This window comes from Nelumbo lutea, chromosome 4 (assembly GCF_056320005.1).
Source record: "Nelumbo lutea isolate HS-2025 chromosome 4, American lotus-T2T, whole genome shotgun sequence".
NCBI classification, from domain to species: Eukaryota; Viridiplantae; Streptophyta; class Magnoliopsida; order Proteales; family Nelumbonaceae; genus Nelumbo; species Nelumbo lutea.
In genome coordinates, this window is record NC_142687.1 from 14,584,610 (window position 1) to 14,611,072 (window position 26,463).

A 26,463-nucleotide genomic window follows, 5' to 3' on the forward strand; every position below is an offset into this window, starting at 1 on the left:
TAGAGAAGATGGGCCGAATGGCCCATAGGATGTTTGTCCTTTTTATCCTTTTATGTTCTTTGCTGTAATGGGCCTTAATTTGGGCCTTTATTTCTCTTATGTTTTTTAATTTTCTGCCCAACCAGGGGCCTCTCTGTAAATTACTAAAGTTTAAGTTAATGAAATGGGATTAGGAGTGTAAAAGGAGATTATGTTCAAAATCTCTCTCTGAACCCTTATTGCCGCCACCCTCTTCTTCCTCTTCTTTTTTCTTGAAACCTGACTTATGCTACTTTCAATCGATTCTCTACAATATTTTAAACAGTCCTTTCATTTCAAAAGGCTGTTTTTCTTCTATATGAATAGTAAAGTATGAACTTGTGTCCAGAGGCTAGATCTCAGTTTTATGATCATGGGATCTGATTTAGCTTCTTCTTGCTTAGAAAGTCCAATTTGGCTTAACCGTAGGCTATGTTTGAAGGAAAAGGTAGGGAAAGGAAGGGAAAGGAAGGGAAAGGTAGGGAAACCTTCTATCTCAGGTTCTTTAAGCTTCAAGCTTCTGACCTTTCTTCAAACTCTCATCGTCTCTCTTCTGCCTCATTTCTTTCAGGTTCGAACAGAGAGCCTTCCCACCTAGAGCGAATGGACGATCATCAGATAGCTGTGCCAAATAGCATTGGAAGGAAGGATTCAGAGGAACTAGGAACAACAAAAGTACTAGTTCTTCGGGGATCAAAATAAAATGGGAAAGTGGAGAAAAAAAGGGGCTAGCTGAGGAAGATCATGCCAGAAATAAGGGTACACAGGAAATAAGAGGGAAAAAGGGATCCAAAAGGGAATTAAAAAGGCTGCAATGGGGACTTATGGATCGGAGCTCAGGGTAGAATAGATTGAACAAGGGAAATTCCACAAGAAAATCTCAATGAAAATCCTAAGCTGGAACATCAGGGGTTTGGGAGGTTAGCTCAAAAGGACTCTAGTGAAAGAAACTCTGAAAAGAAAAAACCCAGACAAAATCATTTTGCACGAATCAAAGAAAGAGGTAATAGACAAGAAACTTATAAAAGCCATTTGGGGGATAAGGGGAAAGAAATGGACATCTTTCATGCAGTGGGAACTTCAGGTGGCATTATTTTAGCTTGAAAGGAAGATGATGTTTTGGAATGGTAGAATACTGATGTATTTCATTCTATTGCCAATCGACATATTTATACAATAAGCTGCTGCAATAAATAGAAAGAGAAAAAAAATAGAAAGAAAAGAAAATAAAAAGAAGAGAAAATAGAAAGTACAAAAATATAAAGAAGGAAAGAAATAGAAAGAAAAAACTTTCTAAATCAATCCTTCCACAATCCTAGGAATATATACAATTCTATTTTTACACAACTACCAAATATAGATTTGCACCAGTAACCCCACGTTTTCCAACATTCCCCCCCAAGCTGGTGAATAGAGATCCCCCATTCCCAGCTTGGCAATAATTCTTTGAAAGTCTGTACTATTGAGCCCTTTAGTAAGTACATCGGCCAATTGCCCTTTTGTAGACACATAGGGAGTGCAAATCAACTTGCTATCCAGTTTCTCTTTTATAAAGTGTCGGTCAATTTCGAACAGCATCCCAAATAGCCTTTGTAGAGGGAAGAAACATACAAGTATCATTGATCTCGGGTGTCATTGAACTCCACAACCATGACTTAATTATGGAGTCCTCTTCGTCCCAAGCATCAAAATTTGGCTCGCCCAACTTTGGCCCTGTTCCAAGAAGGTGACTAATTTTTCCTTTTCCCTTCAAATAGGTACGCACTAGTTGTGACCACTTCAAGTAGTTCTGGTCATTCAGTCTATATGTTGCCTGAATATTCTGCAAATCACCAGTGTGAGGATGAGAATTTGTTGCTCCTTCATTGGTTTGGACGGGAGCACTTGTTGCAGTCATGTCGGACATTGTTAATGGAGGAAAAATAAGGCCAGCAGGAGAATAGAGGGAAGAACTGGCCGGAATAAAGGAGAATAAACTTCTGGTTACAGATCAACACTAACGGCCAGAAGAGAAAAACACAAAAAACTGGCAATGAAGGCCGAAAAAAAAATCTCAAGGTTGACAAACCTAGAGCTCTGATACAATGTTTTGAAATGGTAGAATACTGATGTATTCCATTCTATTGCCAATCGGCATATTTATACAGTAAGCTACTGCAATAAATAGAAAGAGAAAAAAATAGAAAAGAAAATAGAAAGAAGAGTGTTAGAATGCTTGGTCAGGGGTATTTTGGTCTTTCTAGTGTATCTTATTGAAAGTGAAATGTCTATTGTATCTGAGTTTAAGTTATGTGTCCCATCTTCTATGAGGGACAAAATTGTCTTTCTTGTAACTTAAGTTTTATGAATAAAAGTCAAGTGAGTCGGCTAGGAGAGTGACTTTTGAACATCCTCTCTTTTAGTCTGGCCGAACACTCTTCTCTCCTTCTTCTTTCTCTTTTCTTTCTTCTTCTTTCTTCTTCTCAACCTAGAAACAACTAGGGTTTATTCACATGGTATCAGAGCATTAAGGTCTCGTGTTCTTTTTCTTAATGTTGTCTTCTTCCTGGGTTCGCCACCAGCTTCACAATAGGTTTCATCATCCTACAACTGATCTGATTGAAGACTCGATAAAGGGATGAAAAGGAGTTGTCGTTTTGAGGGCCTGGAGGTGAGAATGCCTCTGGCTGGTGCTGTGGTGGTCGTTGAAGTTGTATACTAGACCCTCTATTCAGTGTACGAAGAGGGCTGGATGTATACAGGTATGGACACTGCTGTCGTGTGTTCAGAAATGGACTGTGAATGCTAATTTTTTTTTGTGTGCTTCAAAAGTTAGTTGTTGTGGTGCTGGGTGAAACTAATACACATATTAGTCATGTTTTTTTTGTGTTTTCTTGCTCGCATGTGTGCTGAAAGAAGAGTAGTAGACTACTGATGTCCACGACAGCAGTGGTGTGGTGCTGATTGTGTTGTGGTGGCTGACATATCTATGATTCTAAATGCTTAAAAGTGAACCCCTAGACCTTGTGTGTAATCAGTTCTGCAGTATGAATAACAAGTGTTCGATGAAATGACTGAGTAATTTCAGTAGTGGTGTGTTGGTGATAAATGGTCCTGCAGTGTGTAGTCCAAGTGTTTGGTGTGTTGACTAAATGATTTCAACTTTAAAGTGTAGTGTGTAATGTGCAGTTGAAGAAAGTGGGTTGGTGGTATCATAAGTGAGATAAGTCTTGTGACAAGTGTGAGATTGTGGTGTATATTCAAAGGAGAAATAATTGAGATGGCTTCAACTGTAGTTGGGAATGAAAACAAAACAGGCATCATGCTTTCTTCAAATTATCTAAGTGTTCGAATGACATCTATCAAGTTGAATGGTGAGAATTATGTATCATGGGCAAAATCTGTGGAGGTGTTCTTGAAGGCCAAGAGGAAAGTAAAACATGTGAGGGAGGAGAAACCTTCCTCTGATTCTCCTGGGTTCAGTGATTGGAACAAGATGATGCACAGATAATGACATGGCTTTGGAACAGCATGGAACCAAAGATTAGTGTGAACTTCATGTTCCTAGATACAACCAAAGAGATTAGGGATCATGCTAAAAAGTTGTACTTTGGACAAGACAACACAACTAGGGTATATCAGTTATATCAAGAGTACTTCAATTTGAAGCAAGGAAGTCAAAGCTTAGAAGAGTATTATGCAAGTTTGAGGAACATCCGCAATGAGCTAAATGTGTATCACCCTCTAACATCAGATGTCCAGATCCAACAACGGCAACGTGAACAACTTGATGTGACTAGGTTTCTTGTGGGCTTGAAGGCTGAGTATGAGCCTTTCAAAGCACAGATATTGGGGGGATCAGCTCTCCCCCTCACTTGAAGAAGTTTTTGCCCGTCTTAAGAGAACATCCTTTGAGCCAGTGGAACATTCTTCCTTCTCTGATAGATCTGGTTTGGTAGTGACTAAAGGGAGTGGTCGTGGAAGTAGAAGTGGTGGTGGCAGCAGTGGCCCTCCAAGCAACTGTGGTGGACACATGTTTAACCGGGCTAATGGCCGGACTGGAGGCCGTGAGTCAGGGGGAGGCCATGGAAAAGGAAGGGGTAATGCTCAGAGAAAATGTACACATTGTGGCTTAGAGGGGCACACAGTTAATTTCTGCTATGATTCGCGTGGTTCACCCAACACTTGGGCTAACCATGTTACATCTAAGAGTAGTAGCACAAGTACTGAAAGCCAGCAAACTGCCCCAACCCCCTCCACACCCACTTGTGCTTCCGGGCAGGAAATGGTGAGTGTACCACAGGCAATATATGAGCAGTTCCTTCAAACATCTCAGCAGAACACAGCTACACTTGCCCATTTAGGTATGACTTGTTTAGCTTCCAAAACCTCACCCTAGATCATTGATTCTAGAGCCTCAGACCATATGTCTAGGACTCCTGATGTATTTTCTTCCCTTTCTCGCACCTCCACATCTCAGACAGTTATACTTGCTAATGGTTCTACATCTTCTATTTGTGGTGTTGGTGATGTTGATCTCTCCTTATTGTCTTTAGCATCTGTTTTATATGTTCCTAAGTTCCCTTTTAACCTTATGTCTGTTAGCAGATTAACCAAGTCCCTTAATTGTTTTGTAACCTTCTATCCTTCTTCTTGTGTGTTTTAGGATCTCAAGATGGGGATGAAGATTGGTGGAGGGCATGAAGCCGATGGTTTGTATTACCTTGATGGTGGTGGCCCTCCAGTGGCTTTTCAGTCGTCTCTTACTCCTCTCCAATGGCACTGCAGACTGAGTCATCCCTCTCTCAAGGCTTTGAAGCTGCTAGTTCCTTCCTTGAGTCATCTTTCATCATTAGATTGTGAATCATGCCAGTTGGGAAAACATCATCGAGTCTCATTTAGTCCAAGAATTGATAGTCGTGTCTCAAGTCCTTTTGCTTTAGTTCATTCTGATGTATGGGGTCCAGTTAAAGTGGTGTCATACAATGGGTTTAAGTATTTTGTAATCTTTGTTGATGACTTTTCAAGGATGACATGGATCTATCTTATGAAAGACCGTAGTGAATTGTTCTCTATTTTTTAGAAATTTCATGCTGAAATACGCACTCAATTTGGTGTTCATATGAAAATACTTCGCTCCGATAATGCCAAAGAATACATCTCCTCATCATTTCAGCAATACCTAGACCATCATGGAATAATTCATCAAACTTCCTGTGCCTACACCCCACAACAAAACGGTGTAGCTGAATGGAAAAATAGACATCTTCTTGAAACTACTCGGTCCTTGATGATCAATATGCATGTCCCAAAGCATTTTTGGAGTGATGTTGTTCTTACATCCTGTTTTTTGATAAATCGGATACCCATGTCAATCCTTGGAAGTCAATCCCCTTTCTCGTGTTGTTCCCCACCTTGTCTCCCTTTCCTCTCACCCCAAGAGTCTTTGGCTGTGTTTGTTTTGTTCAACACTTGGGGCCTGGAGTAGACAAGCTTGATGCTTGAGCTACGAAGTGTATTTTTCTTGGCTACTCAAGGACTCAGAAAGGGTACAAATGTTATAACCCTAAGTTTCATAAATCGTTTGTGTGCCCTAATGTCACCTTCTTTGAATCAGTTCCTTTTTTCTCCGATGTCGGGGTCTCTTCTTCTCCCTCTGTGGTTCCTCTTCCTGTTCCGGTTGTGGACCCCCTTCCTGTAGCTCCCACTCCTACTGCAGATGCACATCATATGCCTATTACTACAGAGAGGCCACCAATTACTCAAGTGTATACCCGCAGAAGTGCTTCGGCTCCTCCTCCACTTCAGCACCCGTCGACAGATCCTGCTACTGCTCCTTCTCCTTCAAATCTTCATCTCCCTATTGCTTTGCGGAAAGGTAAACGTACTTGTACTTCTCATCCCATTTTAGACTATGTTTCCACTGCTCACCTTTCTGCTTCTCATTGCAAGTTTATATCATTACTCTCATTGGTTCCCATTCCCAAGACAGTACAGGAAGCCCTTACCTCTCCAGGGTAGCGGCAAGCCATGGAAGAACTCTCTGCCCTACAACATAATCATACGTGGGAACTCACCACCCTTCCTCCTGGTAAGCACACTGTTGGGTGTAAATGGGTCTATACAGTGAAGCATCTTCCTGATGGCAGTGTGGAATGATTAAAGGCACGATTAGTGGCCAAGGGCTATTCTCAGCTATATGGTGTGGACTATATGGAGACATTCTCTCCTGTGGCTAAAATTGGTTCAGTTCAGGTGTTGATCTCATTGGCGACTATGTATGATTGGCCTCTCCTACAACTTGACATCAAAAATGCCTTCCTACATGGGGATCTTGTTGAGGAGGTGTATATGGAGCAACCACCAGGGTTTGTTGCTCAGGGGGAGGCTGGTAAGGTGTGTAGGCTCAAAAAGGCAATCTATGGACTGAAACAATCTCCTCGTGCATGGTTCGGCAGGTTCAGTGAAGTGGTGAAGGCCTTTGGGATGAAACAGTGTCAGGCTGATCATTCTGTGTTTAGCTATAACTCAAAAGATGGAAAAATCTTGCTAGTCGTGTATGTGGATGATATTTTCATAACTGGAAGTGACAACAATGGAATTGACGGGCTGAAAAAATTCTTACAGGACCACTTCAATACGAAAGATTTGGGGAAGCTAAAGTATTTCTTAGGAATAGAAGTTGCGAGGTCAAAACAGGGGATCAACCTATGTCAGAGGAAATATGTTCTTGATCTACTTGAAGAAACTGGGTTGTTAGGTGCTAAACCAGCAGAGACTCCTATGGAACTCAATGCCAAGTTAAGTGTGGATGCAGGTGAAAAGTTTGATGATCCTGGAAGATATAGAAGGTTGGTGGGAAAGTTGAACTACCTGACCACTACCCGACCAGATATATCATTTGCTGTGTGTGGTGAGTCAGTTTATGCAACATCCCCGGGTTCCTCACTGGGAAGTTGTTCTGAGAATTGTTAGGTACCTAAAGGGTGCTCCAGGTCGTGGTTTGTTATACCAAAAGGGAGGAACTCTTGAGATAGTAGAGTACACAGATGCTAATTGGGCTGGCTCTATATTAGACAGGAGGTCAACCACAGGGTATTGTACCTTCCTGGGTGGCAATCTTGTAACTTGGAAGAGCAAGAAGCAAATAGTGGTGGCAAGAAGTAGTGCGGAAGCAGAGTATAGGGCTATGTCCCATACCACATGTGAACTAGTATGGCTGAAGAACCTACTACAGGAGATGAGTTTCTCAATTGACAAACCCATGAAACTATACTGTGATAACCAAGCTGCTATTCGCATCTCATCCAATCTTGTCTTCCATGGAAGAACTAAACATATTGAAGTGTATTGTCACTTTGTGAGAGAGAAAGTGTAAGTGGAGTAATAACTACATCTCATGTGGGCTCAGGAAATCAGTGGGCAGATCTCTTCACAAAAGGATTGTCTCGGGGAAGAATAGATTACAATTGTAACAAGCTGGGACTATATGATATATACTCTCCAGTTTGAGGGGGAGTGTTAGAATGCTCGGTTAGGGGTATTTTGGTCATTCTGGTGTATCTTATTGAAAGTGAAATGTCTATTGTATCTGAGTTTAAGTTATGTGTCCCATCTTCTATGAGGGACAAAATTGTCTTTCTTGTAACTTAAGTTTTATGAATAAAAGTCAAGTGGGTCGGCTAGGAGAGTGACTTTTGAACATCCTCTTTTCTAGTCTGGCCGAACACTCTTCTCCTCTCCTTCTTCTTTCTCTTTTCTTTCTTCTTCTTTCTTCTTCTCTACTTTAACCTAGAAACAACTAGGGTTTATTCACAAAGAGAAAATAGAAAGTACAAAAATAGAAAGAAAGAAATAGAAAGAAATAACTTCCTAAACCAATCCTTCCACAATCTTAGGAATGTATACAATTCTATTGTTACACAACTACCAAATATAGATCTGCCCCAGTAACCCCACGTTTTTCAACAGATGAGCTATCAGGTTTGGAGATCAATAAAGGAGGTTTCTCAGTCTCAGTCTTATTCACCAACTCTAAAGATGGGTTCAGTTGGATTCTAACAGGGGTATATGGTCCTAATTCCCCCTTAGAGAGAGAGATTCTGGGAGGAATTGGATTCTTTGCATGAGGACGAAGGCATTTCATGGTGTGTAGCAGGAGACTTCAATGTCATAAGGTTTAGTCAAGAGCACTCCAATGGTAAAGCCCTAACTAGAACTATGAGAAATTTTTCCAGCTTCATTTCCAGACACAATTTATGCGATATCCCTCTCAACAATGATCTTTTCACCTGGTCGATTATGCAAGAAAACATAGTAAGTTGCAGACTTGATAAATTTCTTTTCTCCCAGGACTGGGTGGAAAGATTTCCCAATCTGACCTAGGAATTATGCCCTCGTTGCATTTCAGACCACTGGCCTATCATGCTGAAGACTGATTTAATCATTAAAGGAAAGCCCCCTTTTAGACTAGAAAAATGGTGGACCTCTCACAAGGACTGTAAATGATTGTAGGTGGTTGGTGGGAGGAATATAAAGTAGAGGGATAGGCTGGTTTCAGGCTCTTACAGAAATTAAAATTCCTGAAAAGGAAGCTGAAATCTTGGGGAAAAGAGTAGTACAAAGCCTTTGAAGATGAGAAAAGGAAAATGCTAAAGGAGCTGGATGAGTAAGATGTAAAGGAGAAAATGACACTTTAGATGATTAGGGAAGAAGAAGAAGAGCTGAGTTGAGGAAATTATGGGAAAAGGTAGTCAGGAAAGAGGAAATTTATTGGAGGCAGAGATCAAAAGTGAGATGGTTGAATGGAGACAACAACTCTAGATTCTTCCATGTTTATGCCTCAGGAAGATGCAGGAAAAACTTCATCTCTAAAGTGAAAGTGAATCAAAGGGAAGTGGAAATTCTGAGGAGATCATAGAAGTCTTCCTCTCCTACTTTAAAAGCCTCTACTCTAAGGAAAGCCCCTGTAGGTACAACTTGAGCAGTTGGGAAGGATCGACCCTGCCATTAGACAAGAAAGCTTGGTTGGAAAGAAGTTTTGAAGAGATAGAAATCAAAGAGGCAGTCCCAGAATGGATGGAGATAGGGCTCCCGGTCCAGATGGATTCCCCTTGTTCTTCATTCGAAAGTGTTGGGACATTGTTAAAGAAGACCTGCTAGAGTTTTTTAGGGGCTTTCAATCCTCCACCATTGTAAATAAAGGTTTAAACTCAACTTTTCGGTGTCTAATTCCAAAGAAAGGGGGAATTTTGGAGGTTAAGGACTTTAAACCAATAAGCTTGGTAGGGAGCATCTACAAAATATTGGCTAAAGTTCTAGCAAGAAGACTTAAAGAAGTCTTAGGAGATCTGATTTTCAACAAATCAGTTTGCTTTTGTTAAAGGAAGATAGATTGTGGACAGTATTTTAATTGCAAATGAATGTGTGGAAAAAGCTCTCAGCATGTCAGGGTTCCTAGTCAAATTAGACCTTGAAAAGGCCTATGATAAAGTGGACTGGGAATGCATCTTAGATTGCTTGAGATTAAGAGGTTTTGGCAGTAGATGGATCAAGTGGATCAGAGGTTGTATTTGCTCATCTTGGTTTTCAGTGCTCCTAAATGGAGAGCCTAAGGGTTATTTCAAGGCTAGCCGAGGGCTTAGACAGGGATGCCCACTCTCTCCTTTCCTATTTACCCTGGTGATAGATATCTGCAATCATTTGTTTCACAAAGCCTAGCTACTAAGTCTGGTTAAGGGATTTGAAGTGAGGAGAGATTCAGTTCAGATCTCTCATATGCAATTTGCTGATGGCATCATCTTATTCTTGGATGCTTCCTTGGAGACCATCTCTAATGCAAAAAGGGTAATCGATTGCTTTGAATTAATCACTGGGTTGAGGGTCAACTTTAGTAAAAGCAGTGTTGTACCCATAAATTCAATATAAGAGGATCTATTAAAGCACTTCAAATCTATTTTGGATTGTAAAGTGGAGAACCTCCCTATTTCCTATTTGGGGATGCCACTTGGAGGAAACCCAAGAACTCTAAGCTTTTGGGGGATGGTAGTGGAGAAGTGCGAAAAGAAACTAGCTTCCTGTCAAAAGGGGGAAGACTCTCTCTTAAAAGCCTCCCTAGCAAATCTGCCAATCTACTACCTTTCGGTCTTCCAAATTCTGACTAAAGTGAGAAACCTCTTAGAGAAAATCCAACGAATTTCTGTGGAATGGAGGAGGGGAGAAAAGAAACCACTTGGTAAGTTGGGACCAAGTTAGTAAGCCAAAGGAGGAAGAAGGATTGGGAGTTGGACATCTAAAAGAGAAAAATACCTCTCTTCTAAGCAAATGGCTTTGGAGATTCCCTATCGAGTTCAATGCTCTTGGGGCAGCTGTCATCTCCAGCAAATATGGAACAAGTGCAAATGGGTGAGATAGCAATCTTCATTTGAACCGGGCAAAGACTTCAAATCCTTGGAAAGGTATAGTCTCTTCATATTCGTTTTCCTTCCTTTTATTAGATTTAAAGTGGGAAATAGCACTAAAATAAAATTATAGAAAGACCTCTGGTGGGAGAACTCCACCCTAGCAGCCTCTTTCCCTAGACTCTTCAATCTCTCATTAGATCAAGATTCAACTGTCTCCTCTTTCCACTGACACCCGAATGTGGACCCTCCACCCAAATGGTGATTTTTCTTCCAAGTCTATGTTCAAGGCTCTAACTGCAGGTGAACAAAACTCTTCTTTCCCTTTTAAGAAGATTTGGTGTAGTCACATTCCATCAAGAGTTTGTTTCATTGTTTGGGAAGCATACCTACAGAGAATAAATACCTGTGACCTTCTTCTGAAAAAAAAGTTTGGGAAGATCTCATATTTCTCCTCATGCCTGTTTGTTGCCTTAGAGAAGGTGAATCAGCTGATCATCTACTTATCCACAGAAAATTCACTCAAAAGATTTGGTGTCACTTCTTAAACCTGGCTGGTTATAATTGGGTTTTTCCGGAGCATATTCAGGAATTTATTCATCAGTGGAAAGGCTCATGCCTGAGTAAAAGAGGTGCTACATGCAGTTCTGTAGGGAGTTTGGGAGGAAAGAAACAAGCATGTATTTGACAACAAAATCAGATCTCTTGAAAATCTCAGATATCTCCTTTCATTGTAATCTCTGGGCTGCTAATTTAGAGTTGTTCCAAGGACTCTCTCTCTCTCTCTCTCTCAATGAACTTAGCAGAAATATCCAAGCAATTATGTTCCTTCCTATCTACCCTTAATCAATCCAGAGACAGCCTGTACCACTTAACAGAGGAGGGATGACTTTAAACTTTGACAGAAGTGCTGCAGGCAATCCTAGTATAGCTGGAATTGGGGGCATTTTGAGGGATGAACTGGGTAATATCTACTGGGTCTTCAGTGGCCCAATCGGCTATGCTGACTCAACTAAGGCTGAAGCGATGGCTGCTCTCACTGGAATCAGAATAATAAAAAGATTGGGCATTCAGAATTTATCTATCGTAGGAAATTCAGCTAATACCATTAAGTGGCTAAGGACAAGGAGGGGAGTCCTTGGAGGTTGAGTCATTATCTGGCAGAGGCAAGAGATTCCTTGTAAGACCTAAATGCAAACTTGTTGTGGAACCCAAGGGAGCTGAATCGCATTGCAGATGGATTAGCTAAAATTGGGGCAAGATTAGAAAATCTGTATATCAATAGGCTCCCCAGTAATCTTTTTCTTAGCTGTTTGGGATTGTTTCCCTTTGTAGTACATCTGCTCATGTACTCTTTGCTTCTTTTAATGAAATTTGGTTAAACTTTTCTCAAAAAAAAAAAAAGGTAGGAAAACCTATACAAAACACACCATTATTGAACCAGAGCTCATAGTGAGATTCTGGTGACAATCCAAATAGAAGGCAAGCAGTTTGGTCATATTGCCCAGGGTGAAGGGAGAGCAAAAGGCTATGTTGAAAGACAAAGCTCGTTAGAAAATAGACAAGGGAGAGAGGAAGTTGCTCTTAAAATTGATCGACATGTCACCAACATGAGCCATACATTAGCCCCCAAGTCCTGGTTACTTTGAAAGATGATCTGATTCTATTAGTTTGATAACCAGGAGGCCACTCTCACCCCAACCTTCATAAGTGACTAATACGGGATTTCTAGGAAAAGGATGCTGCCCTTGCATGAAGTCCATGAATTGGATACTGCCCAGCATGTGGTGCCAGATGGCTGCCCAGAAATCTCTACTCCAAACACTGTCAAAATTATGCCCCTTCAGCCACAACCAAAGATCATCAGCATGAATTTAACAGTCCACCACAAGGCCTTGACAAGCCACAATAGGCCCTGTTCACTGTCATTACTACATCTTGACAACTGACAAGGAACAGAAATTTTTGCACCTCAGTGGCACATTTACCAAGAATGTTTGCTTCATGCACAAGTAGCATATAGTGTGAAGAGAATCCTCAACTACAAATTGTTATATTAGCTTGAGAATTTCCACATAAAGAAACCATCAGTGGGGCTATTACAAGAAATAAAATGTTAGAGACAATAAAAAAGAAATGGAACAAAACATATGCATGGAAGTTGGATCGGCATTCCAATGAAGGTTCATTTGTTAATGGTGGCATTGAGCATCCATTGAGACATTCCCCCTAAAGAATAAAGACGCTATGTTATATGTATGGACAAAAATGTGATTTGAGATAGACATCAGACAAACTGACATTTTAGTGTGAAACTGATGCTAAAAGAGAATTTTCAATATTTGCATCTTTATTGTCCACAAACTTCTGAAAACACACCAGATAAAGACCTAGCAAATAGAGGTACACCTATGACTATTACAACAAATAAAATAGTAACCTATGACGATAGAAAAAGAAATTAAGTAAAAGTGTTTTAGACTGTAGGAAAATGATATGAAATATGCTCGAAAAGTTGGCAAATAATGTTAGCTTTAAAAGAGTTAAATAACAATCATAATAGAGATAAGCTGAGCAACTTCATAATTCTATAACGATTTCCCTCATGAAGTATATATAAGCTTGTAAGAAAACCTGTAGAAGACCCTGACTAGTGCATGGTGCATATGACAGTGAATTTGTAATCCACTCCCGAACAATCCTTTGATACAAAGAACGAACTGTAGCTACCCAGGCCGGATCATTCACAAGGGAAGAAGACAAATCAGTATTAACCGAGAATAGCAGAGAATCCAGACATGAAGAGTTCCACAAAATCTGCATGTAGATAAATCCATTTGTTCAGACATACAACTAACTTTTTCCTGGAAGTAATATGCACAAGAGTAAAGCATTAGAAGCATAGTTTTACCTGTGGAAACTTATCTCTAAGTTGAACCAACAAACTAACAGAGATGTCCCGCACGTTTTCCTCCCTCTGTGACATGCTTTTTATGAGAAAGCAGGCATGAGCAGAAAGAGTAGAGTCCCTTAATTCAGCTTCATTGCCAGTATCTGAAATTCTATCCTCCTGGAGACCCAATTACAAGGATCAGACAACCAATATGTAGAAAGCCCCCAACATTTAAAGTAACCTATCAATCATCATATTGACAAATAGGGATTATAAAGTCAATATATTTCTAGAAGTACACTACTCAGTTCAATTAAATAATAAACCAAAAAAAAATACCAGACTCAGAAATTACTCATTGAACCAGTAATGACCTGCAAATGCTTGGTAAAATCTATTTCTGCACATTATTTCCTGAATATATGCATAAATGGGGGTATTAGTGCATGTGTGCAGACGATACCCAACCTCCAACTGTTTTGTTCTGATTTTTGAATAAGGAATTTCAAGGATTAAGTTGGAATAAATGTGCACAGCTTGGTAAGTTTCCAGAGGCAAGGAAAGATCATGTGGAGTATTGATAAAAAACACTAACCTACACCGTTAGAGGTTCATAGTAACAGGGATAGTTTCTTGCTCAAGAACAAAGGAAGAGGTCCTATCAAAACCTACAAATTAAAACGTTTAAGTAAAGAGATAAACATAATTAAGTGCACATAATCAAAGTTTTCTGATTCTTATAGCAAGAATACACAGTATGAACCAATGATACACAAAGGTAGTGACAAGATTCGATCTTCAATATGCTTTTACCAAGAGTACATGAGTACCAAAAGAAGTCATTTCAGGTGAAGTCTATTTGACTTGGACCTATTCCATAAAAAATTAGGTTTTTTTCCTTGGGAGGCATACCACCTGAAAAATCAATACTTGTGTGGCACTACACAAGAGGAGACCTAATTCTTGTCTATCACCAGATGTGTTTTTTTTTGTCATGCAAGCAGGGAATCTACTTACTATCTATTAATCTCCTGCGCTTTTCCTTCCTTTGTTTGGGAAAGGTTCCTTCTTTTTTTCGGTTTCTAGTGTGCACCTCCAAGAGAATTGGAAATACTCAGGCCATCTTTCCCCCCCTTACCCAAGAGAAGGGGAAAGATAATGTGGAGATGTACAAGAGAATCAATTATTTAGTCACCATGAAAGGAACAAAATGCAAGAATATTCAAGGAAAAGGCAAGAGAAGTGGAGATGACAATAGCAAATATCTCCATTAAGGTGGTGCATTTGGATGTGTTTAGACCTTATCCACAGATGATGTCTTGAGAGAGTGCAAGCAGGTTGATAATTCTTCTAATACTAGTCAGAATATGATACTGGAATGGCAACTGCCATCTAATAACCATGTCAACTTAAACTTTAATGGATGCAGAATGGGCAACCCAGGCAATTCTGATATTGGTGGGGTCTTCAGGAACAGCAGTAGGGAGGTTGTTGCAATCTATGTGAGACCTGCAGGAATTGGGAACTCCACCAGAGCATAGGTGCTGGCAGTATTACAGGGTTTGAGACTGTCAAAAACACTCAATTTCAAAAATCTGATACTGAAAGGAGATTCCAAAGTGATAGTAGGTTGGTTGAGGAAACAAGCAGGCTTCTTGGATCTACAGACATGTCACTAGAGATATAAGGCAACTACCTACAGAACTTATGGCAAATTTCAATTAGGTACAAAGAATAACAAACAACACGGCCGACTCAATGGCAAAATTAGGGTTGAATAGTGCACAACTGTTTTAGAGAAATATTCCACAGTGATGTACCTTGGAGTTGGATAGTTTATTTCTGGTTCAACAAAATCTCTGTACAATAGCATTCTTTTTCTATAATCAATGAAGTTACAACGGTTAACAATCCAAAAGAAAAGTTGTAAGTCAAGGACAGGAACTAATAAAATCATTAATCATTTGAAGTTTATTCTTTGCACAGGAGTATATTCTATCTACAATAAGAACTTCAGGAAACAGATAAAATATGACAACAAATCAGCAAACTAGACGGGCACACTTAAAGTAGTCTGCCTCAGTCAAGGGAAAAAAAGTACCAGCCATGACACAGCTGTTTCAAAAGCCCTGTGAACAATTGCAGTCAAGCACTGAGAAACTGCTTGTGTTAGATTTGGAGTTTTGAGGTATTCAAACACACAGCCAAATGCACTTCTAGAAGCACTCAAACTAGTCTGGCCATTTAAGACTCCACCATTGCTGCTGAAACGAATTATCTCCAGAAAGGCAACAGCAAGTAGATAGGTTGCCTTAACACCTGTAAAAAAATTACACAAAACAGGGAGCAGATATCAAAACCAAAATAAGTGCAGTGAGAAACCTCATCAGGCAACCTTGTTTCAGAAATCTTGGGGTTTCAGAAAGGCAGTCAAAAGCTAAGATAATTTATTAGATTACTTTTAAAGAATTACTAGAATAACATAAGACATCAATTGTTTGTTTCTTTTGTAAATCGTTAGAGATTTTCACACCTGAAATAGTGCTCATTGACGCAATGTCAACTCGCCCGCCTAAAGCAGCAGAAAGAGCAGTTCTTTGGACTATAGCAGCTTTTTCGTTACCACTACCTCGACGACTGCCAGGATTGTGAAGAGCATTGAGTTCCAACTCGTCTTCAAGCCATTTAACGGAGCTAACAACCTGCACAAAAATACATATTCTCACAGTAAGGTTCTAAAGTATATGTTCAATAAGGAAAAAGAAACAATGCAAAGAAAAATTACAGTTGTGAAATCCCAAATGTTGGCTAAACTTTCAATGACAATGTGCAAAGCATGTTGCATGTGTTCCACAGGAACAATGTTTTGAATATTGTAATCATAACATAAATCATAGAGAAAGTTGAGTTGAATCGAATTGTGAATCGTATTATAAACCGTATGATTATTTCTATTTTTCACAAAATTGTCAAAAATTAAACATAGATATACTAAAAGAAACAATATATATAGGAAATTGATTTTACCACATTTTAATCCATATCTACCATATATGTACCTAAAACAATAGAATTTACCACTTGTGCAATAAAAGCCTAAGATGATAAAATCAAGTTTGAAATTGATTTTACCACATTTTAATCCATATCTACCATATATGTACCTAAAACAATAGAATTTACCACTTGTGCAATAAAAGCCTAAGATGATAAAATCAAGTTTGACTTGAAACTCATAATCCACATACAATGGCTCTTTAACCTACATATGATAGAAACTAAATTTATGTCTTTTCTTCAATAACATAAATCATATTTTAGTAAGGGCTTTAAAACAAGTCTCCTATGACAAAACTAACTATAAACAAAAAAAATGACAAAGTAGAGAACTAATTCTTAATTGAATTTATTTGAACTGTAGTGAATAAGGGTGATCATGGGCCAGGATAGGCTTTTAACCCATGATATAGCTTGAGCCCAGGTTGGGCTGAGCCTAAAACTTTTATCTAAAATACATTAAATATATAATATTTTATATTATATGCATATGATATATGTATAAAATTTATTTTATATTATATAATACAAAATATTATATGAAATATGTATTGTAGGTGTCATATTATAACATCTATATAATTATATAATAAAACATAACATAAAACAACATATACATAAACATATAACTTATGTATATATGACATACATATAAACATATGCAGGCTGGGGCTGAAGTATTGGGCACAGGCCCAGCCCTAAAAATTTGTGGGCCCAGGCTTGGGCCAGGCCTGAACACAAAACCTAGGCCCAAGTCTAGAATTTCCGGACCAGCCGGGGCTGAAATAATCACCCCTAGTAGTGAATCACAAGAGTCATGTAAATTGTAAGATTTATGAATCAAATAGTAAGATTTTGCAGAAAAGGATTCAAATCAAGACCCTTGGAATCATGAATCGTATCGTAAATCATAAGATTTTGTAACATTGTACAGGAAGGTCTTATGAGATGGAGGAGAAAAGAGAAACTACTCAGTCAATTGGAAAGAGATTTGTAAGCCAAAGAAGGAAGATGTACTGGGATTTTCTAGTGTTGCTCAACTCTCAAAGAAATACTGCTCTTTTGACCAAGTTAGTATGGAGATTCCCACCAAAGCAATGAGTCTTTGGCCTATCTGTTCTCAGAAGCAAATATGGAATAAAGATAAACAGGTGAGAACTTCAATTTGAACTAGTTTTCTCTACAATACCCTTAGAAAGGTATTCTCAAATCCCATCTTTTTTTGAGAAGTAATGTATTGTATTACCAGCCAAAATTTACATCAGCCCATTCACATTGAGACTCTCTCTCTCTCTCTCTCTCTCTCTCTAAAGGTTGAGCTTCCTTCCAAAAAAGAATAATCCGACACCCCGAAAGTGCCTCTATAAACTTAACACTCTTTCCCATGGTTATTTCAGCATCTAGCCAATATGGAAGCCATTATTTTTTAATTTGCATCTATTAACAAAATAGCCTTTTTGGAACTTACTCCTTAAAAATATACTTAGGAAAGTTGAGATAGAAGAAGTAGCATTCTTTGTCAACACTCTTGATAAGGCATATGTACATCTCTTTCTCGACCCGACATAAGACTCTTGTTGCCTTCACAATGAATCGTTTTTTTTTTTTTCAATCATTGCATCTTGTTAGTAAACCCTAGCAGATTCTAGGTTGAAGTAGAGAAGAAGAAAGAAAAGAGAAAGAAGAAGAAGAAGAAAGAAAGGTTCGGCCAGACTAGAAGAGAGTCAAAAATCACCCTTCCCTAGCTGACCCACTTGTATTTATTCAAAAACATAGAGTTATAGGAAAGACCATTTTGTCCCTCATAGAAGATGGGACACATAACTTAAACTCAGATACAATAGACCTTTCACTCTCAAGAAGATAATCCAGAATGACCAAAATACCCCTGACTCAAGCATTCTAACACTCCCCCTCAAACTGGAGAGTATATTTCATATAGTCCCAGCTTGTTACAAATGTAATCTATTCTTCCCCGAGACAATCCCTTTGTGAGAAGATCTGCCCACTGATTTCCTGAGCTCACATGAGATGTGGTTATCACCCCACTTATCACTTTATCTCTTACAAAGTGACAATCAACCTCAATATGCTTAGTTCTCTCATGAAAGACGGGATTGGAAGAGATGTGAACAGCAACTTGGTTATCACAGTATAGTTTCATGGGTTTGTCAATTGAGAATCCCATCTCTTGAAGCAAGTTCTTCAGCCATACTAGCTCACATGTGGTATGGGCCATAGCCCTGTACTCTGCTTCTGCACCACTTCTTGCCACCACTGTTTGTTTCTTGCTCTTCCAAGTTACAAGATTGCCACCGAGGAAGGTACAATACCCTGTAGTTGATCTCCTATCTAATATAGAACCAGCCCAGTTAGCATCTGTGTACCCTACTATCTCAAGAGTTCCTCCTCTTTGGTATAACAAACCACGACCTGGAGCACCTTTTAGGTACCTAACAATTCTCAGAACAGCTTCCCAATGAGGAACCCAAGGATGTTGCATAAACTGGCTCACCACACTCACATCAAATGATATATCTGGTCGGGTAATGGTCGGGTAGTTCAATTTGCCCACCAACCTTCTGTATCTTCCAGGATCATCAAACTCTTCACCCGCATCAACACTCAAATTGGCATTGAGTTCCATAGGAGTCTCTGCTGGTTTAGCACCTAACAACCATGTTTTGACCTATGTTGATCCCATGTTTTGACCTCGCAACCTCTATTCCCAGGAAATATCTTAGCTTCCCCAGATCTTTCGTATTGAAGTGATCCTGTAAGAATTTCTTCAACCTGTTGATTCCATTGCTATCACTCCCAGTTATGACAATATCATCCACGTAAACGACTAGCAAGATTTTCCCATCCTTTGAGTTATAGCTAAACATAGAATGATCAACCTGACATTGTTTCATCCCAAAGGATTTCATCACTTCACTGAACCTGCCAAACCAAGCATGTGGAGATTGTTTCAGTCCATAAATTGCCTTTTTGAGCCTACACACTTTGCCAGACTCCCCCTGAGCAACAAACCCTGGTAGTTTCTCCATACACACCTCCTCAACTAGATCACCATGCAGGACGGCATTTTTTATGTCAAGTTGTACAAGAGGCCAATCAAACATAGCAGCTAATGAAATCAACACCCGAACTGAACCAATCTTAGCCACAGGAGAAAATGTCTCCATATAGTCCACACCATACATCTGAGAATAACCCTTGGCCACCAACCTCGCTTTCAATCGCTCCACACTGCCATTAGGAAGAAACTTCACTGTGTAGACCCATTTACACCCAACTGTGTGCTTACCGGAAGGAAGAGCGGTAAGTTCCCATGTGTGATTATGTTGTAGAGCAGAGAGTTCTTCTTCCATGGCTTGCCGCCACCCTAGGGAGGCAAGTGCTTCCTGGATAGTCTTGGGAATGGGAACAGATGAGAGTAATGATATAAATTTGCAATGAGAAGCAGAAAGGTGAGCAATAGAAACATAGTGTGAAATGGGGTGAGAAATACAAGTACGTTTACCTTTTCCCAGAGCAATAGGAAGATCAAGATCTGAAGAAGGAGCAGTAGCAGGATCTGTCGACAGGGGCTGAAGTGGAGGAGGGCCCAATGCACTTCTGCGGGTATACACTTGAGTGATTGGCAGCTTCTCAGTAGTAACAGGCATAGGATGTGCATCTGCAGTAGAAACAGGAGTTACTGGAAGGATGTCCACAACAGGTACAGGAAGGGGAACCACAGAGGGAGAGGAAGAGACCCCAACATCTGAGAAGAACGGAACTGACTCAAAGAAAGATACACTTAGTAGCTCGAGCATCTAGCTTGTCGAACCCAGGCCCCATGTGTTGAACAAAACAAACACAACCAAAGATTCTTGGGGTAAGAGGAAATGGAGATAAAGTGGGAAACAACACGGAGAAAGGGGATTGACTTCCAAGGATTGACATGGGCATCCGATTGATCAGAAAGCAGGATGTGAGAACAGCATCACTCCAAAAATGTTTTGGGACATTCATATTAATCATCAAGGATCGAGCAGTTTCAAGAAGATGTCGATTTTTTCGTTCAGCTACACCGTTCTGTTGTGGGGTGTAGGCACAAGAAGTTTGATGAATGATCCCATGATGTTCTAGGTATTGCTGAAATGGTGAGGAGTTGTATTCTTTGGCATTATCGGAGCGAAGAATTTTAATATGAACACCAAATTGAGTGCGTATTTCAGCATAAAATTTTTGAAAAATAGGGAACAACTCACTACGATCTTTCATAAGATAAATCCATGTCATCCTTGAAAAGTCATCAACAAAGATTACAAAATACTTATACCCATTGTATGACACCACTTTAATTGGACCCCATACATCGGAATGAACTAAAGAGAAAGGACTTGAGACACGACTATCAACTCTTGGACTAAATGAGACTCTATGATGTTTACCCAATTGACATGACTCACAATCTAATGATGAAAGATGACTCAAGGAAGGAACCAGTAACTTCAAGGCCTTGAGAGAAGGATGACCAAGTCTGCAGTGCCATTGAAGAGGAGTAAGAGATGACTGAAAAGCTACTGGAGGACCACCACCATCAAGGTAATATAATCCACCTGCTTCATGCCCTCCACCAATCTTCCTCCCCGTCTTGAGATCCTGAAACACACAAGAAGGGTAGAAGGTTACAGAACAATTAAGAGACTTGGTTAATCTGCTGACAGACATAAGGTTAAAAGGAAACTAAGGAACATATAAAACAGATGATAAAGGCAAGGAAGAGAGATTAACATCACCAACACCACAGATAGGAGATGTAGAACCATTAGCAAGTGTAACTGTTTGAGGTGTGGAGGAGTGGGAAAGGGAAGAAAATACATCATGAGTCCCAAACATATGGTCCGAGGCCCCGGAGTCAATGATCCAGTGTGAGTCTTTGGAAGCTAAGCAAGCCATACCTGAATGAGCAAGTGTAGCGGTGTTCTGCTGAGATGTTTGAATGAACTGCTCATATACTTCACGTGGTACACTCACTATTTCCTTCTCAGAAGCACAAGTAGATGTGGAGAGGATTGGGTCAGTTTGCTGACTTTCAGTAATTGTGTCATTACCCTTAGTCCTAGCATGGTTAGCCCAAGTGTTGGGTGCACCACGCAAATCATATCAAAAATTAACTATGTGCCCCTCTAAACCACAATGTGTACACTTTCTCTGAGTATTACTCCTTCCTCTTCCCGGACCTCCCCCTGAGTCTCGGCCTCCAGTCCGGCCACTAGCCCTGCTAAACATGTGACCACCACGGTTGCTTGGGAGTCCACTCCTGACACCACCACTTCTATTTCCACGACCACCCCCTTTAGTCACTACCAAACCAGATCTGTCAGAGAGAGAAGAATGTTCTCCCGACTCAATAGATGTCCTCTTAAGATGAGCAAAGACTTCTTCAAATGGAGGAAGAGCAGATTCTCCCAATATTTGTGCTCTAACAGGCTCATACTCAGCCTTCAACCCCACAAGAAACCTTGTCACATCAAGCTGTTCACGTTACTGTTGTTGGATCTGAACATCTGATGTTAGAGGATGATACACATTAAGCTCATTACGAATGTTCCTCAAACTTGCATAGTACTCTTCTAAGCTTTGACTCCCTTGCTTCAAATTGAAATACTCTTGGTACAACTGATACACCCTAGTTGTATTGTCTTGTCCAGAGTATAACTTCTTAGCATTATCCCAGATTTCCTTAGCTGTATCTAGGAACATGAAGTTCACACTAATCTTTGGTTCCATGCTGTTCTAGAGCCATGTCATTATCTGTGCATCTACTTGTTCCCAGTCACTGAACCCAGGGGAATCAGTGGGAGATTTCTCCTCTCTTACATGTTTTACCTTCCTCTTGGCCTTCAAGAACACCTCCATAGATTTTGCCCATGGTACATAATTCTCACCATTCAACTTGATGGATGTCATTTGAACACTTAAATAGTCTGGAGAAAGCATGACACCTGTTTTGTTATCATCCCCATTTTCAAATGAAGTTAATTATTTCACCTTCAAATATACAACACAACCTCACACTCTTTCACAAGACTTATCTCACTTATAACACCACCAATTCCAGCTTCTTTAAATACACATTACACACCACACACTAAGGCTGAAATCACTCAGTCTTCACATCAAACACCTGGGCTGCACACTGCAGGACCATTCACCATCAACACACTAAGACTGAAATCACTCAGTCCTCACATCAAACACTTGGGCTGCACACTGCAGAACTGATTACACACAAGGTATAGGAGATCACTTTTAAATATTTTAAAACATAGATACACCAATCACCACGACACAACCACCACCAATCTACTGCTGTTGTGAACTTCAGCAGTCGACAACTCTTCTTTCAACATACATACGAAGAGAAATGCAGAGGATCACGACTGAGATGCATATCAGTCACACTGAGCACCACCACAACCAACTTTTGAAACAAAAGGAAACATTCGCAGTTTCTTACTTGGACAAACAACAGTAGTGTTCATACCTGTCCACATTCAGCCCTCTTCAATACTGAATAGAGGGTTTAGTATACCACTCCAACGACCGAAGGCATCCTCACCTCCAGGCCCACAAAACGACAGCTCCTTTTCAGCCCCTTATCGAACCTCCACTCAGGTCAGTCGAAAAGGAAGAAGATGACTGTGAAAGTTGGCGGCGAACCCAGAAAGAGAACAGCAGCAAGAAAGAAATGAGGATACGACCTTACAGCTCTGATACCATGTTAGTAAACCCTAGCAGATTCTAGGTTGAAGTAGAGAAGAAGAAAGAAAAGAGAAAGAAGAAGAAGAAGAAGAAGAAGAAGAAGAAGAAAAAGAAAGAAAGGTTCGGCCAGAATAGAAGAGAGTCAAAAATCACCCTTCCCTAGCTGACCCACTTGTATTTATTCAAAAACATAGAGTTACAGGAAAGACCATTTTGTCCCTCATAGAAGATGGGACACATAACTTAAACTCAGATACAATAGACCTTTCACTCTCAAGAAGATAATCCAGAATGACCAAAATACCCCTGACTCGAGCATTCTAACACATCTAATGGTAATATTGATGAGTCTCCTGGAAAGAAAAAAAAACATTGGCTTCATTTTCATTTTTTACCTCCTAGAGTGTGCTTTCTCATGTACAAAGCAGCAAAAGAGAAAGAAAATGAGGGGGAGAGCAATTAATGTGTTTTTTATTGGTAACTGTAAAGCTTTATCGGATATGAATAAAAAATGATTTACAATGAAAAAGCACCTAACACACCAGATTCTAGGCTAGCATTTCCACCTAACCCTTCTTTTACAAACTATGTACAGTCATTTGGAGAAAACTCCCCAAAGTTGCTGATTTATAGTAATTCCTTGTTTTGCTACTGCATCTGCCAACCCATTAGCAAACATATGACCTGCCCCCATGTCCATTGCCAGAAAAATTGCTCCCTATTAGTCCCTTGCTTGGCTAACGTATCTGCCAAACCGTTTGTTGTTCCTTTTCCCCATCTGAAAGAGACTCCCACCACCCTTGCTAAGAACCTCACCATTGCAGAAAACTAACTTTTTTTATGGGTAAAAAAAATTATTAATTCAGAACTTGAAACTTATACACCAGCCCTTCAAGAGGCGCAATCTGCAGCCTCTCCCAACAGATTACAAAGACACTAAAAACACATTACAGCTGAGGCCAAAATACAACTTCCCTATTTGCCCCTTGCTTGGCTAAGCCATCAACAAAGCATTCGCTGATCACCCCACCCACTGTATTGTTACAGACATATTCCTTGTCAACCACTTAAATTTCTTGATTTCATTCTTATAGCACCACACAACATCCTCAGGGTTCTTCAACCACCTCACCACCACCTTGGAATCTCCTTCAATAAATAGTTGCTCCACACCTGACTGATTTGCAAATTGCACTCCTAATGCAGCTAGTAGTTCTGCCTTAACAGAATCCCCAAATCCCAAATGATCTGAGTAAAGAAATAACGACCTCTCCAAACTCATTTCTCAAAACCCCTCCTATTCCATAAAACTAACTTCATGAAAAACATTCTTCAATAACTCCAAAAAGAATGGGAATACAACTATTTATAAAGAAATAAGAAACTCTAGCCATACTTTCTACCTAAAATGGCAATAAAAAAGAACAAAATATCTTATAGCACATTCTTAGAAAATTCACTCCTTACATCTTTCATTCTGATTCAAAGACCAGGCCCAAAATGGACAGGGCTACGAGGAATACTGGCCTCAAGTGAGGGGATTGATCCTAAAAGTGAAGGCACAAAGCCTAAAATAGATAGCCAGACTTTTCCATCCAGATTGGGTCTTGGGGAATTGGACAAGGCCTACATCAGACAGCTCCGCATCTTATGCATTTTTGGAAACAAGGAAATGTTGGTCCTTTTTTTTGGGTCTAGTTGTCAGTTCCAGTCGAAGAGAAGAAGAAAACAAGAGAGTCAGACGAATTTGTTGGTGTGTTCTATGTCTGACACGCCCAGAAAGAATTATATTTATATTAATATGTGGATGGACAGTTCTGTCCTTACAAGAATAGATAAGTACAGAAGTGTACAAAGAAGTATACAAAAGAGCCAAATAAAGGTAAAATTACAATATTAGCCCTCATCCTCTCTACACTCCTCCCCTCAAACTGATGCTTAGGCAAGAGCATCAGTTTGTCCACAAGGAAATTGTGTCTAGTGCGAGCCATAGCCTTGGTGAAGAGATCGACCAACTGAAGATTGGATGACACATGAGGAAGTGTGATGTGGCCAATAGTGAGAAGATCTCGAATGAAATGACAATCCACCTCTATGTGCTTAATCCATTCATGAAAGACTGGATTTGAGGCGATCTTGATTGCACTCATGTTGTCAACAAATAAAGGAATGGGAGCGGAGTGATCAATGGTCAAATCATGGAGAAGGGCTTTAAGCCAGACAAGCTCACTACAAATAGAAGACATGGCACGATATTCGGCTTCAGTAGATGATTTGGAGATTGTTTTTTGCTTCTTGCACTTCCAAGAGATGAGGGAATCACCTAAGAAAACACACCATCCAGTGGTTGACCATCTGGTGTCAAGGCAACCACCCCAATCAGCATAAGCAATCAACTAAGGAGATGAAGAAGATGAGAGGAAAAGTCCATGAGACAAGGTTCCTCTAACACATCTGATAATCCGAAGGACAGCAGAGAAATAAGGTTGTCGATGAGCTGATACAAACTAGCTGACTACCTGCACAGCATAGGATATGTCTGGCCGAATCATGCTGAGGTAAATAAGGATTCCAACAAGCAAACAATATAACGTAGAATCATGAAGAAGTTGTCCATCATCCTTACTAAGCTTTAGGTTGAGTTCCAATGGGGTATCAGCTTGCTTCAAGTCAGAGAGATTGGCCATCTTAACCAAGTCAATAGCATACTTGTGCTGATTACCAAAATATCCTCAATCACTTCGGGTGATCTTAAGACCAAGAAAGTAGGTTACTGGACCAAGATCCTTCATTTTGAAGAATTGACTAAGAATCTGCTTCAATTGAGTGATCCCTTCCAAGTCATCACAGTAATAAGTATATCGTCAGCATACACTAATAGAGGAGTCACTCCCTGGGGATGTTTGAGAATAAAGAAGGAATCATCTGAGGAGCTTTTCTGAAATCCTACTTCAATAATAACCCCTGTAGAGGAGGTTTCATATACATCGTCTCACGGAGATGCCCATGAAGAAAGGCATTCTTTACATCCATTTGATGAACAATCCATTGCTTAATAGCAGTGATGGCAAGAATAAGTCGAACATTAGTCATCTTAGCCACCGGTGCAAACATTTCCTCATTGTCAATGCCATGTTCTTGTTTGTACCCTTGAGCAACAAGGCGAGCTTTATATCTATCCAAATTGCCATCAGGATTCAGCTTGACTGAGTACACCCAACGACTACCAATAATGAAGGCATCTGCTGGAGGAGAAACAAGCTCCCAAGTATCATTTTCCAATAGGGCATGAATTTCCAAGTCCATTATAGCTTTCTAATGCCCAATTGCTACAACCTACCAGTAAGACTTTGGGAT

The 26,463-nt window shown here is 39.9% G+C and overlaps 1 protein-coding gene across 4 annotated transcripts in view; it reads right to left on the reverse strand.

The window, feature by feature from the left end:
• The window catches only part of LOC148854085 (phosphatidylinositol 4-kinase alpha 1-like), a 160,043-nt gene that overhangs the window by 94,302 nt on the left and 39,278 nt on the right, over positions 1–26,463 (reverse strand). For all 4 annotated transcript variants that reach the window (XR_016095034.1, XM_088941758.1, XM_088941757.1 and 1 more), the window contains exons 8-11: positions 15,824–15,992; positions 15,392–15,609; positions 13,309–13,467; positions 13,032–13,214 (exon numbers count right to left, since the gene is read on the reverse strand). Coding sequence is in view for 3 of the 4 variants with exons in the window: in XM_088941758.1 (XP_088797884.1) it covers positions 13,032–13,214; positions 13,309–13,467; positions 15,392–15,609; positions 15,824–15,992 (729 nt within the window). In the remaining variant the exon portion in view is untranslated. The remainder of the gene's footprint in view (positions 1–13,031; positions 13,215–13,308; positions 13,468–15,391; positions 15,610–15,823; positions 15,993–26,463) is intronic.